Source organism: Salmo salar, chromosome 04 (assembly GCF_965601325.2).
Source record: "Salmo salar chromosome 04, fSalSal1, whole genome shotgun sequence".
NCBI classification, from domain to species: Eukaryota; Metazoa; Chordata; class Actinopteri; order Salmoniformes; family Salmonidae; genus Salmo; species Salmo salar.
In genome coordinates, this window is record NC_138294.1 from 6,216,957 (window position 1) to 6,230,000 (window position 13,044).

The 13,044-nt window shown below is 43.0% G+C and overlaps 1 protein-coding gene across 1 annotated transcript in view; it reads right to left on the reverse strand.

Annotated features, from left to right (window-relative positions):
* LOC106592957 (transmembrane protein 144) overlaps nt 1-13,044 on the reverse strand; it is a 31,855-nt gene that overhangs the window by 9,961 nt on the left and 8,850 nt on the right. Inside the window, exon 9 of the mRNA XM_082974036.1 lies at nt 12,306-12,425. Coding sequence (XP_082830162.1) covers nt 12,306-12,425 — 120 coding nt within the window. The remainder of the gene's footprint in view (nt 1-12,305; nt 12,426-13,044) is intronic.

Below are 13,044 nucleotides of genomic sequence, written 5' to 3' on the forward strand. Positions count from 1 at the left end.
CTAGGTGTGTGTGTGTGTGTGTATACCAGGTAGTATAACTCTCTAGGTGTGTGTACCAGGTAGTATAACTCTCTAGGTGTGTGTACCAGGTAGTATAACTCTCTAGGTGTGTGTGTACCAGGTAGTATAACTCTCTAGGTGTGTATACCAGGTAGTATAACTCTCTAGGTGTGTATACCAGGTAGTATAACTCTAGGGTAGCCTCTAGGTGTGTGTACCAGGTAGTATAACTCTCTAGGTGTGTGTGTACCAGGTAGTATAACTCTCTAGGTGTGTATACCAGGTAGTATAACTCTCTAGGTGTGTATATACCAGGTAGTATAACTCTCTAGGTGTGTATATACCAGGTAGTATAACTCTCTAGGTGTGTGTGTGTGTGTGTATACCAGGTAGTATAACTCTCTAGGTGTGTGTACCAGGTAGTATAACTCTCTAGGTGTGTGTACCAGGTAGTATAACTCTCTAGGTGTGTGTGTACCAGGTAGTATAACTCTCTAGGTGTGTATACCAGGTAGTATAACTCTCTAGGTGTGTATACCAGGTAGTATAACTCTAGGGTAGCCTCTAGGTGTGTGTACCAGGTAGTATAACTCTCTAGGTGTGTGTGTACCAGGTAGTATAACTCTCTAGGTGTGTATACCAGGTAGTATAACTCTCTAGGTGTGTATATACCAGGTAGTATAACTCTCTAGGTGTGTATATACCAGGTAGTATAACTCTCTAGGTGTGTATATACCAGGTAGTATAACTCTCTAGGTGTGTATATACCAGGTAGTATAACTCTCTAGGTGTGTATATACCAGGTAGTATAACTCTCTAGGTGTGTATATACCAGGTAGTATAACTCTCTAGGTGTGTATATACCAGGTAGTATAACTCTCTAGGTGTGTATATACCAGGTAGTATAACTCTCTAGGTGTGTATATACCAGGTAGTATAACTCTCTAGGTGTGTATATACCAGGTAGTATAACTCTCTAGGTGTGTATATACCAGGTAGTATAACTCTCTAGGTGTGTATATACCAGGTAGTATAACTCTCTAGGTGTGTATATACCAGGTAGTATAACTCTCTAGGTGTGTATATACCAGGTAGTATAACTCTCTAGGTGTGTATATACCAGGTAGTATAACTCTCTAGGTGTGTATATACCAGGTAGTATAACTCTCTAGGTGTGTATATACCAGGTAGTATAACTCTCTAGGTGTGTATATACCAGGTAGTATAACTCTCTAGGTGTGTATATACCAGGTAGTATAACTCTCTAGGTGTGTATATACCAGGTAGTATAACTCTCTAGGTGTGTATATACCAGGTAGTATAACTCTCTAGGTGTGTATATACCAGGTAGTATAACTCTCTAGGTGTGTATATACCAGGTAGTATAACTCTCTAGGTGTGTATATACCAGGTAGTATAACTCTCTAGGTGTGTATATACCAGGTAGTATAACTCTCTAGGTGTGTATATACCAGGTAGTATAACTCTCTAGGTGTGTATATACCAGGTAGTATAACTCTCTAGGTGTGTATATACCAGGTAGTATAACTCTCTAGGTGTGTATATACCAGGTAGTATAACTCTCTAGGTGTGTATATACCAGGTAGTATAACTCTCTAGGTGTGTATATACCAGGTAGTATAACTCTCTAGGTGTGTATATACCAGGTAGTATAACTCTCTAGGTGTGTATATACCAGGTAGTATAACTCTCTAGGTGTGTATATACCAGGTAGTATAACTCTCTAGGTGTGTATATACCAGGTAGTATAACTCTCTAGGTGTGTATATACCAGGTAGTATAACTCTCTAGGTGTGTATATACCAGGTAGTATAACTCTCTAGGTGTGTATACCAGGTAGTATAACTCTCTAGGTGTGTATACCAGGTAGTATAACTCTCTAGGTGTGTATACCAGGTAGTATAACTCTAGGGTAGACTCTAGGTGTGTGTACCAGGTAGTATAACTCTCTAGGTGTGTATACCAGGTAGTATAACTCTCTAGGTGTGTGTACCAGGTAGTATAACTCTCTAGGTGTGTATACCAGGTAGTATAACTCTAGGGTAGACTCTAGGTGTGTGTACCAGGTAGTAAAACTCTCTAGGTGTGTATACCAGGTAGTATAACTCTCTAGGTGTGTATACCAGGTAGTATAACTCTCTAGGTGTGTATACCAGGTAGTATTGCTCTCTAGGTGTGTATACCAGGTAGTATAACTCTCTAGGTGTGTGTACCAGGTAGTATAACTCTCTAGGTGTGTATACCAGGTAGTATAACTCTCTAGGTGTGTATACCAGGTAGTATAACTCTCTAGGTGTGTGTGTGTGTGTGTATACCAGGTAGTATAACTCTCTAGGTGTGTCTAGGTGTGTATACCAGGTAGTATAACTCTCCAGGTGTGTGTACCAGGTAGTATAACTCTCTAGGTGTGTATACCAGGTAGTATAACTCTCTAGGTGTGTATACCAGGTAGTATAACTCTCTAGGTGATTGTACCAGGTAGTATAACTCTCTAGGTGTGTGTACCAGGTAGTATAACTCTCTAGGTGTGTATACCAGGTAGTATAACTCTCTAGGTGTGTATACCAGGTAGTATAACTCTCTAGGTGTGTATACCAGGTAGTATAACTCTCTAGGAGTGTATACCAGGTAGTATAACTCTCTAGGTGTGTATACCAGGTAGTATAACTCTCTAGGTGTGTGTACCAGGTAGTATAACTCTCTAGGTGTGTGTGTAACAGGTAGTATAACTGTCTAGGTGTGTGTACCAGGTAGTATAACTCTCTAGATGTGTGTACCAGGTAGTATAACTCTCTAGCTGTGTGTGTGTGTGTGTACCAGGTAGTATAACTCTCTAGGTGTGTGTGTGTGTGTACCAGGTAGTATAACTGTCTAGGTGTGTATACCAGGTAGTATTGCTCTAGGTTAGACTCTAGGTGTGTGTATACCAGGTAGTATAACTCTCTAGGTGTGTATACCAGGTAGTATAACTCTCTAGGTGTGTGTACCAGGTAGTATAACTCTCTAGGTGTGTATATACCAGGTAGTATAACTCTCTAGGTGTGTATACCAGGTAGTATAACTCTCTAGGTGTGTGTACCAGGTAGTATAACTCTCTAGGTGTGTATATACCAGGTAGTATAACTCTCTAGGTGTGTATATACCAGGTAGTATAACTCTCTAGGTGTGTGTATACCAGGTAGTATAACTCTCTAGGTGTGTGTATACCAGGTAGTATAACTCTCTAGGTGTGTGTATACCAGGTAGTATAACTCTCTAGGTGTGTGTATACCAGGTAGTATAACTCTCTAGATGTGTATACCAGGTAGTATTGCTCTAGGGTAGACTCTAGGAGTGTGTACCAGGTAGTATAACTCTCTAGGTGTGTGTACCAGGTAGTATAACTCTCTAGGTGTGTGTACCAGGTAGTATTGCTCTAGGGTAGACTCTAGGTGTGTGTACCAGGTAGTATTGCTCTAGGGTAGACTCTAGGTGTGTATACCAGGTAGTATAACTCTCTAGGTGTGTGTACCAGGTAGTATTGCTCTAGGGTAGACTCTAGGTGTGTGTACCAGGTAGTATAACTCTCTAGGTCTGTGTACCAGGTAGTATAACTCTCTAGGTGTGTATACCAGGTAGTATAACTCTAGGGTAGACTCTAGGTGTGTGTACCAGGTAGTAAAACTCTCTAGGTGTGTATACCAGGTAGTATAACTCTCTAGGTGTGTATACCAGGTAGTATAACTCTCTAGGTGTGTATACCAGGTAGTATTGCTCTCTAGGTGTGTATACCAGGTAGTATAACTCTCTAGGTGTGTGTACCAGGTAGTATAACTCTCTAGGTGTGTATACCAGGTAGTATAACTCTCTAGGTGTGTATACCAGGTAGTATAACTCTCTAGGTGTGTATACCAGGTAGTATAACTCTCTAGGTGTGTCTAGGTGTGTATACCAGGTAGTATAACTCTCCAGGTGTGTGTACCAGGTAGTATAACTCTCTAGGTGTGTATACCAGGTAGTATAACTCTCTAGGTGTGTCTAGGTGTGTGTACCAGGTAGTATAACTCTCGAGGTGTGTGTACCAGGTAGTATAACTCTCTAGGTGTGTATACCAGGTAGTATAACTCTCTAGGTGTGTGTACCAGGTAGTATAACTCTCTAGGTGTGTGTGTACCAGGTAGTATAACTCTCTAGGTGTGTGTGTACCAGGTAGTATAACTCTCTAGGTGTGTGTGTACCAGGTAGTATAACTCTCTAGGTGTGTGTGTACCAGGTAGTATAACTCTCTAGGTGTGTGTGTAACAGGTAGTATAACTGTCTAGGTGTGTGTACCAGGTAGTATAACTCTCTAGATGTGTGTACCAGGTAGTATAACTCTCTAGCTGTGTGTGTGTGTGTGTACCAGGTAGTATAACTCTCTAGGTGTGTGTGTGTGTGTACCAGGTAGTATAACTGTCTAGGTGTGTATACCAGGTAGTATTGCTCTAGGTTAGACTCTAGGTGTGTGTATACCAGGTAGTATAACTCTCTAGGTGTGTATACCAGGTAGTATAACTCTCTAGGTGTGTGTATACCAGGTAGTATAACTCTCTAGGTGTGTGTATACCAGGTAGTATAACTCTCTAGGTGTGTGTATACCAGGTAGTATAACTCTCTAGGTGTGTGTACCAGGTAGTATTGCTCTAGGGTAGACTCTAGGAGTGTGTACCAGGTAGTATAACTCTCTAGGTGTGTATACCAGGTAGTATAACTCTCTAGGTGTGTGTACCAGGTAGTATAACTCTCTAGGTGTGTGTACCAGGTAGTATTGCTCTAGGGTAGACTCTAGGTGTGTGTACCAGGTAGTATTGCTCTAGGGTAGACTCTAGGTGTGTATACCAGGTAGTATAACTCTCTAGGTGTGTGTACCAGGTAGTATTGCTCTAGGGTAGACTCTAGGTGTGTGTACCAGGTAGTATAACTCTCTAGGTGTGTATACCAGGTAGTATAACTCTCTAGGTGTGTGTACCAGGTAGTATAACTCTCTAGGTGTGTATACCAGGTAGTATAACTCTAGGGTAGACTCTAGGTGTGTGTACCAGGTAGTAAAACTCTCTAGGTGTGTATACCAGGTAGTATAACTCTCTAGGTGTGTATACCAGGTAGTATAACTCTCTAGGTGTGTCTAGGTGTGTATACCAGGTAGTATAACTCTCCAGGTGTGTGTACCAGGTAGTATAACTCTCTAGGTGTGTATACCAGGTAGTATAACTCTCTAGGTGTGTCTAGGTGTGTGTACCAGGTAGTATAACTCTCGAGGTGTGTGTACCAGGTAGTATAACTCTCTAGGTGTGTATACCAGGTAGTATAACTCTCTAGGTGTGTGTACCAGGTAGTATAACTCTCTAGGTGTGTGTACCAGGTAGTATAACTCTCTAGGTGTGTGTACCAGGTAGTATTGCTCTAGGGTAGACTCTAGGTGTGTGTACCAGGTAGTATAACTCTCTAGGTGTGTATACCAGGTAGTATTACTCTCTAGGTGTGTATACCAGGTAGTATTGCTCTAGGGTAGACTCTAGGTGTGTGTGTACCAGGTAGTATAACTCTCTAGGTGTGTGTGTACCAGGTAGTATAACTCTCTAGGTGTGTGTGTACCAGGTAGTATAACTCTCTAGGTGTGTGTGTACCAGGTAGTATAACTCTCTAGGTGTGTGTGTACCAGGTAGTATAACTCTCTAGGTGTGTGTGTAACAGGTAGTATAACTGTCTAGGTGTGTGTACCAGGTAGTATAACTCTCTAGATGTGTGTACCAGGTAGTATAACTCTCTAGCTGTGTGTGTGTGTGTGTACCAGGTAGTATAACTCTCTAGGTGTGTGTGTGTGTGTACCAGGTAGTATAACTGTCTAGGTGTGTATACCAGGTAGTATTGCTCTAGGTTAGACTCTAGGTGTGTGTATACCAGGTAGTATAACTCTCTAGGTGTGTATACCAGGTAGTATAACTCTCTAGGTGTGTATACCAGGTAGTATAACTCTCTAGGTGTGTGTATACCAGGTAGTATAACTCTCTAGGTGTGTGTATACCAGGTAGTATAACTCTCTAGGTGTGTATACCAGGTAGTATAACTCTAGGGTAGACTCTAGGTGTGTGTACCAGGTAGTATAACTCTCTAGGTGTGTGTGTACCAGGTAGTATAACTCTCTAGGTGTGTATACCAGGTAGTATAACTCTCTAGGTGTGTGTACCAGGTAGTATAACTCTCTAGGTGTGTATACCAGGTAGTATAACTCTAGGGTAGCCTCTAGGTGTGTGTACCAGGTAGTATAACTCTCTAGGTGTGTGTGTACCAGGTAGTATAACTCTCTAGGTGTGTATACCAGGTAGTATAACTCTCTAGGTGTGTATACCAGGTAGTATAACTCTCTAGGTGTGTATACCAGGTAGTATAACTCTCTAGGTGTGTGTGTGTGTGTGTGTGTATATACCAGGTAGTATAACTCTCTAGGTGTGTATACCAGGTAGTATAACTCTCTAGGTGTGTATACCAGGTAGTATAACTCTCTAGGTGATTGTACCAGGTAGTATAACTCTCTAGGTGTGTGTACCAGGTAGTATAACTCTCTAGGTGTGTATACCAGGTAGTATAACTCTCTAGGTGTGTGTGTGTGTGTGTGTGTATACCAGGTAGTATAACTCTCTAGGTGTGTGTGTGTACCAGGTAGTATAACTCTCTAGGTGTGTATACCAGGTAGTATAACTCTCCAGGTGTGTGTACCAGGTAGTATAACTCTCTAGGTGTGTATACCAGGTAGTATAACTCTCTAGGTGTGTATACCAGGTAGTATAACTCTCTAGGAGTGTATACCAGGTAGTATAACTCTCTAGGTGTGTATACCAGGTAGTATAACTCTCTAGGTGTGTATATACCAGGTAGTATAACTCTCAAGGTGTGTGTACCAGGTAGTATAACTCTCTAGGTGTGTATACCAGGTAGTATAACTCTCTAGGTGTGTATACCAGGTAGTATTGCTCTAGGGTAGACTCTAGGTGTGTATACCAGGTAGTATAACTCTCTAGGTGTGTATACCAGGTAGTATAACTCTCGGTGTGTGTACCAGGTAGTATAACTCTCAAGGTGTGTGTACCAGGTAGTATAACTCTCTAGGTGTGTATACCAGGTAGTATAACTCTCTAGGTGTGTATACCAGGTAGTATAACTCTCTGGGTGTGTATACCAGGTAGTATTGCTCTCTAGGTGTGTATACCAGGTAGTATTGCTCTCTAGGTGTGTATACCAGGTAGTATAACTCTCTAGGTGTGTATACCAGGTAGTATAACTCTCTAGGTGTGTGTGTGTACGTATACCAGGTAGTATAACTCTAGGGTAGACTCTAGGTGTGTATACCAGGTAGTATAACTCTCTAGGTGTGTATACCAGGTAGTATAACTCTCTAGGTGTGTCTAGGTGTGTGTACCAGGTAGTATAACTCTCGAGGTGTGTGTACCAGGTAGTATAACTCTCTAGGTGTGTATACCAGGTAGTATAACTCTAATGGGGGGGAAAACCAGGTAGTATAACTCTCTAGGTGTGTATACCAGGTAGTATAACTCTCTAGGTGTGTGTACCAGGTAGTATAACTCTCTAGGTGTGTGTACCAGGTAGTATAACTCTCTAGCTGTGTGTGTGTGTGTGTACCAGGTAGTATAACTCTCTAGGTGTGTCTAGGTGTGTGTACCAGGTAGTATAACTCTCGAGGTGTGTGTACCAGGTAGTATAACTCTCTAGGTGTGTATACCAGGTAGTATAACTCTAATGGGGGGGAAAACCAGGTAGTATAACTCTCTAGGTGTGTATACCAGGTAGTATAACTCTCTAGGTGTGTGTACCAGGTAGTATAACTCTCTAGGTGTGTATACCAGGTAGTATAACTCTAATGGGGGGGAAAACCAGGTAGTATAACTCTCTAGCTGTGTGTGTACCAGGTAGTATAACTCTCTAGGTGTGTATATACCAGGTAGTATAACTCTCTAGGTGTGTGTACCAGGTAGTATTACTCTCTAGGTGTGTGTACCAGGTAGTATAACTCTCTAGGTGTGTATACCAGGTAGTATAACTCTCTAGGTGTGTATATACCAGGTAGTATAACTCTCTAGATGTGTGTACCAGGTAGTATAACTCTCTAGCTGTGTGTGTGTGTGTGTACCAGGTAGTATAACTCTCTAGGTGTGTGTGTACCAGGTAGTATAACTCTCTAGGTGTGTGTGTACCAGGTAGGTATAACTCTCTAGGTGTGTGTGTACCAGGTAGTATAACTCTCTAGGTGTGTGTGTACCAGGTAGTATAACTCTCTAGGTGTGTGTGTACCAGGTAGTATAACTCTCTAGGTGTGTGTGTACCAGGTAGTATAACTGTCTAGGTGTGTGTACCAGGTAGTATAACTCTCTAGATGTGTGTACCAGGTAGTATAACTCTCTAGGTGTGTATACCAGGTAGTATAACTCTCTAGGTGTGTATACCAGGTAGTATAACTCTCTAGGTGTGTGTGTACCAGGTAGTATAACTCTCTAGGTGTGTGTGTACCAGGTAGTATAACTGTCTAGGTGTGTGTACCAGGTAGTATAACTCTCTAGATGTGTGTACCAGGTAGTATAACTCTCTAGCTGTGTGTGTGTGTGTGTACCAGGTAGTATAACTCTCTAGGTGTGTGTGTGTGTGTACCAGGTAGTATAACTGTCTAGGTGTGTATACCAGGTAGTATTGCTCTAGGTTAGACTCTAGGTGTGTGTACCAGGTAGTATAACTCTCTAGGTGTGTGTACCAGGTAGTATAACTCTCTAGGTGTGTATACCAGGTAGTATAACTCTCTAGGTGTGTATACCAGGTAGTATAACTCTCTAGGTGTGTATACCAGGTAGTATAACTCTCTAGGTGTGTATACCAGCTAGTATAACTCTCTAGGTGTGTGTATACCAGGTAGTATAACTCTCTAGGTGTGTGTATACCAGGTAGTATAACTCTCTAGGTGTGTGTACCAGGTAGTATAACTCTCTAGGTGTGTGTACCAGGTAGTATTGCTCTAGGGTAGACTCTAGGTGTGTGTACCAGGTAGTATTGCTCTAGGGTAGACTCTAGGTGTGTGTACCAGGTAGTATTGCTCTAGGGTAGACTCTAGGTGTGTATACCAGGTAGCATTGCTCTAGGGTAGACTCTAGGTGTGTATACCAGGTAGTATTACTCTCTAGGTCTGTGTACCAGGTAGTATTGCTCTAGGGTAGACTCTAGGTGTGTGTACCAGGTAGTATTGCTCTAGGGTAGACTCTAGGTGTGTATACCAGGTAGTATTACTCTCTAGGTCTGTGTACCAGGTAGTATTGCTCTAGGGTAGACTCTAGGTGTGTGTACCAGGTAGTATTGCTCTAGGGTAGACTCTAGGTGTGTGTACCAGGTAGTATAACTCTCTAGGTGTGTATACCAGGTAGTATAACTCTCTAGGTGTGTGTACCAGGTAGTATAACTCTCTAGGTGTGTATACCAGGTAGTATAACTCTCTAGGTGTGTGTACCAGGTAGTATTGCTCTAGGGTAGACTCTAGGTGTGTATACCAGGTAGTATTACTCTCTAGGTCTGTGTACCAGGTAGTATTGCTCTAGGGTAGACTCTAGGTGTGTGTACCAGGTAGTATTGCTCTAGGGTAGACTCTAGGTGTGTGTACCAGGTAGTATAACTCTCTAGGTGTGTATACCAGGTAGTATAACTCTCTAGGTGTGTGTACCAGGTAGTAAAACTCTCTAGGTGTGTATACCAGGTAGTATAACTCTCTAGGTGTGTATACCAGGTAGTATAACTCTCTAGGTGTGTATACCAGGTAGTATTGCTCTCTAGGTGTGTATACCAGGTAGTATAACTCTCTAGGTGTGTGTACCAGGTAGTATAACTCTCTAGGTGTGTATACCAGGTAGTATAACTCTCTAGGTGTGTATACCAGGTAGTATAACTCTCTAGGTGTGTATACCAGGTAGTATAACTCTCTAGGTGTGTCTAGGTGTGTATACCAGGTAGTATAACTCTCCAGGTGTGTGTACCAGGTAGTATAACTCTCTAGGTGTGTATACCAGGTAGTATAACTCTCTAGGTGTGTCTAGGTGTGTGTACCAGGTAGTATAACTCTCGAGGTGTGTGTACCAGGTAGTATAACTCTCTAGGTGTGTATACCAGGTAGTATAACTCTCTAGGTGTGTGTACCAGGTAGTATAACTCTCTAGGTGTGTGTACCAGGTAGTATAACTCTAATGGGGGGGAAAACCAGGTAGTATAACTCTATAGGTCTGTATACCAGGTAGTATAACTCTCTAGGTGTGTATACCAGGTAGAATAACTCTCTAGGTGTGTGTACCAGGTAGTATTGCTCTAGGGTAGACTCTAGGTGTGTATACCAGGTAGTATTGCTCTAGGGTAGACTCTAGGTGTGTGTACCAGGTAGTATTGCTCTAGGGTAGACTCTAGATGTGTATACCAGGTAGTATTGCTCTAGGGTAGACTCTAGGTGTGTGTACCAGGTAGTATTGCTCTAGGGTAGACTCTAGGTGTGTGTACCAGGTAGTATTGCTCTAGGGTAGACTCTAGGTGTGTGTACCAGGTAGTATAACTCTCTAGGTGTGTATACCAGGTAGTATTGCTCTAGGGTAGACTCTAGGTGTGTATACCTGGTAGTATTGCTCTAGGGTAGACTCTAGGTGTGTATACCAGGTAGTATTGCTCTAGGGTAGACTCTAGGTGTGTATACCAGGTAGTATTGCTCTAGGGTAGACTCTAGGTGTGTATACCAGGTAGTATTGCTCTAAGGTAGACTCTAGGTGTGTGTACCAGGTAGTATTGCTCTAGGGTAGACTCTAGGTGTGTGTACCAGGTAGTATTGCTCTAGGGTAGACTCTAGGTGTGTGTACCAGGTAGTATAACTCTCTAGGTGTGTATACCAGGTAGTATTGCTCTAGGGTAGACTCTAGGTGTGTATACCAGGTAGTATTGCTCTAGGGTAGACTCTAGGTGTGTGTACCAGGTAGTATTGCTCTAGGGTAGACTCTAGGTGTGTGTACCAGGTAGTATTGCTCTAGGGTAGACTCTAGGTGTGTGTACCAGGTAGTATAACTCTCTAGATGTGTATACCAGGTAGTATTGCTCTAGGGTAGACTCTAGGTGTGTATACCAGGTAGTATTGCTCTAGGGTAGACTCTAGGTGTGTGTACCAGGTAGTATTGCTCTAGGGTAGACTCTAGGTGTGTGTACCAGGTAGTATTGCTCTAGGGTAGACTCTAGGTGTGTGTACCAGGTAGTATTGCTCTAGGGTAGACTCTAGGTGTGTGTACCAGGTAGTATTGCTCTAGGGTAGACTCTAGGTGTGTGTACCAGGTAGTATTGCTCTAGGGTAGACTCTAGGTGTGTGTACCAGGTAGTATTGCTCTAGGGTAGACTCTAGGTGTGTGTACCAGGTAGTATTGCTCTAGGGTAGACTCTAGGTGTGTGTACCAGGTAGTATTGCTCTAGGGTAGACTCTAGGTGTGTATACCAGGTAGTATTGCTCTAGGGTAGACTCTAGGTGTGTATACCAGGTAGTATTGCTCTAGGGTAGACTCTAGGTGTGTATACCAGGTAGTATTGCTCTAGGGTAGACTCTAGGTGTGTATACCAGGTAGTATTGCTCTAGGGTAGACTCTAGGTGTGTATACCAGGTAGTATTGCTCTAGGGTAGACTCTAGGTGTGTGTACCAGGTAGTATTGCTCTAGGGTAGACTCTAGGTGTGTGTACCAGGTAGTATTGCTCTAGGGTAGACTCTAGGTGTGTGTACCAGGTAGTATTGCTCTAGGGTAGACTCTAGGTGTGTGTACCAGGTAGTATTGCTCTAGGGTAGACTCTAGGTGTGTATACCAGGTAGTATTGCTCTAGGGTAGACTCTAGGTGTGTGTACCAGGTAGTATTGCTCTAGGGTAGACTCTAGGTGTGTATACCAGGTAGTATTGCTCTAGGGTAGACTCTAGGTGTGTGTACCAGGTAGTATTGCTCTAGGGTAGACTCTAGGTGTGTGTACCAGGTAGTATTGCTCTAGGGTAGACTCTAGGTGTGTGTACCAGGTAGTATTGCTCTAGGGTAGACTCTAGGTGTGTGTACCAGGTAGTATTGCTCTAGGGTAGACTCTAGGTGTGTGTACCAGGTAGTATTGCTCTAGGGTAGACTCTAGGTGTGTGTACCAGGTAGTATTGCTCTAGGGTAGACTCTAGGTGTGTATACCAGGTAGTATTGCTCTAGGGTAGACTCTAGGTGTGTGTACCAGGTAGTATTGCTCTAGGGTAGACTCTAGGTCTGTTCTTCATGGCAGCGCAGTAGATCAGGAAGTAGACAGTACTGGTCAGGAATATCCCACTGAACTGGGCAAACACATAGTCCAGATCTACACACACACACACACACACACACACACACACACACCAGAGGAAAGAAAATAGAGATCACAGCGTATCCCTGCCATTATGGAGGCACCATAGAGATGGATAGAGATCACAGCGTATCCCTGCCATTATGGAGGCACCATAGAGATGGATAGAGATCACAGCGTATCCCTGCCATTATGGTGGCACCATAGAGATGGATAGAGATCACAGCGTATCCCTGCCATTATGGTGGCACCATAGAGATGGATAGAGATCACAGCGTAACCCTGCCATTATGGTGGCACCATAGAGATGGATAGAGATCACAGCGTACCCTGCCATTATGGTGGCACCATAGAGATGGATAGAGATCACAGCGTATCCCTGCCATTATGGAGGCACCATAGAGATGGATAGAGATCACAGCGTATCCCTGCCATTATGGTGGCACCATAGAGATGGATAGAGATCACAGCGTATCCCTGCCATTATGGAGGCACCATAGAGATGGATAGAGATCACAGCGATATCCCTGCCATTATGGTGGCACCATAGAGATGGATAGAGATCACAGCCATTATGGTGGCACCATAGAGATGGATAGAGATCACAGCCATTATGGTGGCACCATAGAGATGG